The following is a 6,902-nucleotide window of genomic DNA, read 5'->3' as shown; positions in this document are numbered from 1 at the left end:
ATGTAATTTTACTATGTTAATGTTAAAACCTTCCTTTTTGTTTAAACATAAAAGGGGAAATTGTGTAGGAGGTCCTTCTGTTTGTGTGTTGCTTTCATTAGTTAATGAATAAAGAAACTGCCTTGGCCTAGTTGATAGGGCAGAACTTACATAGGCAGGGAAGAAAGAACTGAATGCTGGGAGGAAGAGAGGCAGAGTAAGAAAGAGACGTCATGGAACCACCAGAGACAGACATGCCAATTCTTTCCCGGTAAGTCACTACCATGTGGCGATATATAGATTGATAGAAATGGGTTAAATCAAGATGTGGGAGTTAGTCAATAAAAGGCTAGAGATAATGGGCCATGCAGTGATTTGATTAATACAATTTTGTGTGATTGTTTCAGGGCTAAGCTAGCCAAGTGGCCGGGAAGAACAAGCAGGCCCTCTCCCATACAACAGCTAAGGTACTGGGATTTGTGGAAAGACAAGATAAGGACAAGGAGCGAGAAGAGAAGGAAGGATGGTGGAGGAAATTTCTCTGGATGTGAAACCTTACAGTACACACGTACATATGTGAGATAAAATTCAGTAACCAACAGTCACACACCCTGGACCAGGAAATCAGTGGTCAAGGTTGCTTTCTTGGCCAGCGACTATGGCCAAACAATTCTTCACTTGGCTTAGACAGGGTCTAGGTGTGGGTGGGGGACCGACCTAGTTTGGAGCACACAATGGAGTCTCACAGCTTCTGAGGGTCACATCTTTATTGAGGTGCCTTACAGGGAACAATCACCAGAGCCTTGAGTACCTTTGAGATCCTCTCAGGGGCAGGCTGGGACAGGGTGGGCAATGTTGGAAACAGTTGAGTACAGTTGAGGGTAGGTGGGGACAGGCTGTAAACAGTCTGGGGACAGGTTGGAGCAGGTTGAAAACAGTTTGGGGCAGGCTCATAAAGGTTTGGAGCAGGCTGGGGGTAAGCTTACATAGAATGGGCACAATGTGGGGACTAGCTGGAGACAGGCCGTGGGTAGTCTGCAATAGGCATAGTCAGGCTAGGGGCAGTCTGGGAACAGATTTTTGCACCCAGTGGGTAACAGAAGGGCTCTGGCTTGGAGAATCTGGCTCAGGCTGGCAAGGCTTTTCAGCTATATGCCCTTACGACTTCATTAACCCATCTCACATATTTGGAGATTCGGGTGAAGACTCCAGGGAGTTTTTCTTCTGCGCGCCCATAAGATGCTACACCATGGACCACCCCAGCACAGACTAGAGGTCCCCCGGAGTCTCCCTGTAGGTTAGAAGAATGTGAGCAAAGATCACCTTCCCTGAACTACAGACTACAGATGTGAGGAGGAGAAGTCAGTGTGCACTCACCTTGTATGTTGTTCTCATAAATCCTGGAGTGCCGCCACAGACCTGGAAGTCATTGTTGTAATTCAGGTAGTATTTACAACCGTCTGTTCCCGTGATTTGCAGTTTCATCTCCCTCAGTTTAACTGAAAATGGCCCTTTCACTCCAGTTTGTCCCCAGCCAGATGCCCAGCACAAGTTTCCATGTTTAACAAAGTCAGATGGACTAGGCAAGGGAATTGTGGCCACATCAGGACTCAGCTGATCTTTCCTCTGAAGCTGTGGGGGAAAGGAGAGAAGACACGGTTACCCAGAGAAGGATGCTGCCTCGGACATGGGTCCTTTCCCACCACAGTGGTAAAGACATGGAATTCAGGGGTGGGTTAAGAGAAAATGGGCTGAACAAGAGACAGTTCAAAGGACTGAGCAGGAAGAGAGTTAAGGAAGGGAGAGTTAAAAGGGGCAAGAAAAATAATGGCACCTTCAACAACATGATATCATGGAGTTTGGTATTGAAGTTGAAATATGGGTAGACAATTTGTTTTTCAACTTTTGTCTTCTGCTGTGTGAATTCTGTCTTGCTCACATCATGAGCCCCAAGAGTGACAATAATTTCTCTGTTGAAAGAGAAAAATAGGCAGTAAAAAGTGCTAGTCTCATGAGGAGGACTCATTTCGAGCAGAGGGACACCAGATCTTCTCTGTCCCAGAAAAGAGCCACTTGAGATCCTGATTGTACTTGAGACAGAGCTCCCAGGACCACTGCCTTTCCAGAAGCAACATGCTCAGGAAAACATGGGACTGAAGATTGGCTCCCCTGCTTGCAGTATTTAGATCGAATCCATGGCTTTGCCTGTGGTAGACAAGTGCTCTATCATTGAGTTACACCCCAGAGTTACACACTGAAAGCTCTGGTGACACCAGGACAAAAGAAAAGCAGCACTTTGTCCCAACTAGTGCCCTGCTTAAAGCTTTGTTCTCTGAAAATGGAAAAGACAAAGAAAATTATCCATTGGGTGGCTTTCTGTTTCCTTTGTCTTCCCATTATAAGTAGGAGCCCATCTGCAGATGAGCAGGACTGGGAACTTTCCTCAGGCTCTGCCCCTTTGTGATTCTGGTTCATGCATTTCTCCACACAAAGAGGAGTCACCCACCTGCCTTTACAGTGCGCAGCTGTCATCACAAACTCTTCACATATGAGAAACCCTCCACATATAAAAGATGAATTATTGTCAGTGAGGATCTTCAGATAGGCCATGTAAGGGCGGGAGTGTGGTTTTGACTCCACACCACCAATAATCTCCTCTGAAACAAAGAACCCCGTGTCTCTGGTCACATATTTGCAGGACACCCCAAAACAATGGCAGCAGAGGAAATGAGGCTAAAGCCGAGTAACTGCTCCCCATCACACCCCACCTCTCATGGGGTCAGATCCCTCCGAGCATCCTCTGATTTTTCCTCCCTGTTGATCTTCCTCTTCATCCCTCCCTATCCACCATCATCCTACATTTCAGAACACAGTGGCCATTCATGTTTCTGATGCCAGTTCATTTAGATAGTTCTTCACCCCTCATCCTGTCTTCCTCAACACTGTTGGAAGGACAGAGAAGAGCTATCTATCAGAATAAGTATTTTTGATGAAATGATGTGAAGGAAAATTAATTTCTCATTCTTACTTAACTGAAAAGATTTCCCTTGGATGACATGTAAAGGATCCTGCCTATCAGAGGATAGAGAGAGAGAGAGAGAAAAACTCACCAGCTCCAGCTCCAGGAGGCAAGAGAAAGGCCAACAGGAAGAGTAGGGCCTACATTTCCCACTGGTGCGGTCTATACTCAGCCTCTGGTGTGTTTCTGTCTGGTCCCTGCTTTTATAGTTCCAAAGCAAGAGAAAGGGAGGGCTGGAAACCACCAAGCTGGCCTGGTCATGCTTTATCTTCCTAATCAGAAATTCTCACGACTCTGCTTTCTGTTGCTGTTGAATCTGTAACCAGATCCTGAGAGTCCTGGTTCCTATGATGAGGTTCCTCCAAAGTTGATTCTCAGAGGCAGGACAGCAACACAAAGGATTGGGGATCTGTTTAGGGATGATGAGCTCGTCCTTATAGACATCCAGGTTTGTTGTCAGCTTTGAGGTCCCTGTAGTGTATGTGTAATGATTCTCCTCTGTCTGCTGCACAAACACAGGCACCTGTAGTGTCTGAAACACGGGTGTGACGGTGGACATTTCATTTACAACAACTAGTTTGGGGCTGATTGAGCCTGATGGCCATCATTAGTGTAGACAATGGGGAGGGCACCTCAGATTTATTCTAATAAGTAGCAGATGATAGAATGTGGTTGAAAGAGAAGAAAGAATGAGGAGGGCTCATTGAATACACAGCAAACCAGGCAGGACAGGCATCTTCAGATGGTGGTTCTCAACCTTCCTAATGCTCTGACCATTTAATACAGCTCCCTGTGTTGTTATGTAGTTATATACTTGTGTAACAATAAAGTTATTTTCCTTGCCAATTCATAACTGTAAGTTTGCTACTGTTATAAATTGTAATGTGAATATTTGATATTTTACAATATATTCTAATTACACAGGATATGTGCTATGTAATCCCCCAAAGGGTCATGAAACCAGTTGAGAACTGCTGCTGCAAATACATGTTCTGATTTAGTCTTACTAGTAGTCCTTTTAGTGGATGTGGCCATACACATTCATTAATGACTCAATGGACTCTCAGGAGATCATATAAGAGGAAGATCATACATTTAATTAGTTAGTTTCAGAAACTTAATGTTTTCAGTTCCTGTTGAATGAACAGAAAACATAATGGAATGCATAAAATACCACATATATGCACTGCATGGGATCTCAGGATTCCTATTTACACACTGAGAGCCATACATGCTTGATAACAACATAATGTCTGTGCAGATCAGTATTTGAGACCGTACTTGGTGCTTTCATCATTTCACGTGTCACTGGAAATCAAACACTGATCTCAGATAAACAGAAACATGCCATTGAGTACAAATTCTATTCTTGCTTATTTGATCACAAATTGAAATGTGGTGCATCTTGGAATAATTGATATATTGTTATATTTCTGTCTGTGCTTTCTTTAGATCCCCCTGTTGAGAGCTGCAGATCCATGGCCCCTTGACTTTCTTTGCCTGCCTCAGACCCTTTACCTGCTAGAATGAACTGAGCAAAACACTTGTGCCTGCAGCTGCTCTGAGCAGGAGACCTTAATGACGGGGTGGGGGGGCTGGTGAGGCCTGCAGCTGAAAGATCCTGAGACCTGGATGTAGCTAAGGATCCTTATATAAGCTCCTCTGACCACAATAAAGTTGGCACTCTTGTATCAAGGATGACCCATGTCCCCGTGTCTCTGTCTGTCTGTCTGTGTTTTTAAGTCTCCGGGCTTAGCTCCCAGCTCGCATACCATCTTGTAGTGGCATGGGCGCTACAGGACCATCAGGTTTGCACACCCTCACTCTGAGTATAATAGTTTCCATTTTACAGGTAAGAAAATTGAGACTTGGCAAAATTTCACAGACATTAAATTCCAGAAGTTGGTCTCAATGCAGTTGCTGTTTGACTCCCTTCTAATAACTGTTCTTTGTGCCAACCTGCTTTGCTTGACTGCAGAAACAAAGCAAGAGAAAGCAACCAGAAGACCCCTGAGGGGGTCAGTTTACCTGTCTACAAGCTCATCAAAGATGACCTTAGAACAGATCCCATGTGTTACAATGCACACATATGTTACACCATTCACATATGTTGTACCACTTATGTCTGCTGCACTGTTCATGTATGTAACATCCCTCACATGTGAAACATCACTCATATGCATTATATTGCTCATGTATGTTACACTGCTCACATATGTTACACCACTCATATAAACTTTCTCTCTGAATTGGACCCTGGGGAAAAGAGATCCTCATGAAAAGTAAGAACAGGGGACATTTTATGTTCACCAGTTAAGATGTAAGTTAAAGTTCTTACAGATGTTGTTGTAAGTGATAAGAAGTAGTAACTGTAGATGTGAAGTGATTAATTATGGCATGCAAGTATTGTTGCCACTTAGCCAATGTCAGCCATGGTTATCTACAATGCAAGACAAGGCATTGTGTGACCAAGCATTATAACCACAGATCACAAGAGTGTAAAGAGGTTAGCTCATTGTGTCTAAGTACTCAAGAACAGAGGCAAAGAAAATGAAGGACTTTGAATTGTGTTTTTGTCTAAATAAGGGTAAGGAATTTTTTTTAAGATAAAGGTAACTTATTCCTACAAATTTTTGAAGAAAAAAGTCAAGTAACTAGATTAATGTAGCATCTCAATCAAGCACTTGTCCAGACTCAAAACACTATGTGTCTCAATAAACTATACAATTGGCATCAATATTCTCGAGTCTTGGAGCATTGAATAAAAAATATAGATCTGGTAAAAAGAGGTATTGATTACCATATGAAGCCTCGATTAGTTGCAAGGCTTGGACTTGACCATCAGAAATCTTTGCATGATAGAGGCTGGGTACCCTTGAGGAAAGTTCTAGCCCCAACTTTGTATTTCTTTCCTCTGCTTCCTCAGAGATACAAGGGGATGTCTAAGCAGAGTGATTGGATTATAGAAAAAAACAGAGGATTATTATTATTTTTATTGTGCACAGGATCTGTCCTGATAGTACTTTGTAAAAAACCCCAAATTTTTCTGTGAAGCCCTAGTTAGGGGATGGGTTTTGAAGTTGGCCCACATCCCGGTTCCCAAACAAACACTCTCTCCAGTTCCTGAATACAGAAACAGGAGAGTCATGGTCACCAAATGTCATCGTTCCTGTAGTTGGACCCACCCGCACTATACAGTAAGTGTACAGCTGACAGATCTGTTAGACTAATCCCTGGGAGTGTGGACACTCCACCCAATTTTTTGCAGAGCTGAACTAATACCTGTCTTTTGGATAAGTTACTGTGAATTCCGTAGAAACCTTGTGGAATCATGGCATTTCTCCCTTCTGTAATATCCCAGCAGTGTATAAACCTGACTTTTCCTGTAAGGCAACCAAATACCTGATATAGATATGAATAATTTGCTTTGGTGTGGATTTTAAGGTCAATTTTGTTATATGTATATGTATTTCTGATCTTGACTAAGGTATTGTGATTTTGTAGTTCATTTTAAAAAGTAATGTATAATTAGGAAGTATAGGTTGTTAATGGATAATCATCGATAATAGTCAAGCTTGTAGTCATGTTAGTTAGATTTCTTAGATCTATAGAGACATATTTCAGTTAGATAGGCATTCTTCATATTTTTTAAAGACTACAGAATATGACATTTTAAATGTTTTAATAACTTAGGGCTTTTCATGACAATGAGACATGTCTGCTCCTGGCAGCACCAATCTGCTTCAAGAGGAAGATGGGCATTGAAGAGGCTCCTTATGGAGTTTGATAACCATGTGGGCAAGAAACTGCTCTTGCCTGGACTGTTGCATAAACTGGACATGAAGAACCCGCAGAGAGAGGACTGCTGAACTTGCCTAAAGGTGAGATAATCTTTTGGGGTTCC

At 42.8% G+C, this 6,902-nt stretch overlaps 1 protein-coding gene across 1 annotated transcript; it reads right to left on the bottom strand.

Moving 5' to 3' along the window:
- Positions 1-823: 823 nt before the first annotated feature.
- LOC148120140 (mast cell protease 1-like) lies at positions 824-3,164 on the bottom strand. Its single transcript, XM_087895877.1, has 5 exons — positions 3,090-3,164; positions 2,486-2,636; positions 1,814-1,949; positions 1,357-1,611; positions 824-1,270 (listed from the first exon to the last, which is right to left on the bottom strand). The coding sequence occupies exons 2-5, from the start codon at positions 2,587-2,589 to the stop codon at positions 1,124-1,126; spliced, it is 642 nt and encodes a 213-aa protein (XP_087752003.1). The 5' UTR covers positions 2,590-2,636; positions 3,090-3,164; the 3' UTR covers positions 824-1,123.
- Between the last annotated feature and the right edge of the window lie 3,738 nt (positions 3,165-6,902).

This window comes from Myodes glareolus, chromosome 12, assembly GCF_982192425.1.
Source record: "Myodes glareolus chromosome 12, mMyoGla1.1, whole genome shotgun sequence".
NCBI lineage: Eukaryota > Metazoa > Chordata > Mammalia > Rodentia > Cricetidae > Myodes > Myodes glareolus.
Note: the sequence above shows the minus strand (reverse complement) of the source record. Positions and strands in the feature narration are given on the sequence as shown.

What these genes read in the sequence shown, in the direction of transcription:
- LOC148120140 (XM_087895877.1), bottom strand. Translation starts at nt 2,589, where the DNA reads ATGGCCTATCTGAAGATCCTCACTGACAATAATTCATCTTTTATATGT. An exon ending in GCTGCGCACTGTAAAGGCAG is followed by an intron (nt 1,950 to 2,485) that starts GTGGGTGACTCC and finishes CTCTTTCAACAG; the next exon opens with AGAAATTATTGTCACTCTTG. An exon ending in TTATGAGAACAACATACAAG is followed by an intron (nt 1,271 to 1,356) that starts GTGAGTGCACAC and finishes TCTAACCTACAG; the next exon opens with GGAGACTCCGGGGGACCTCT.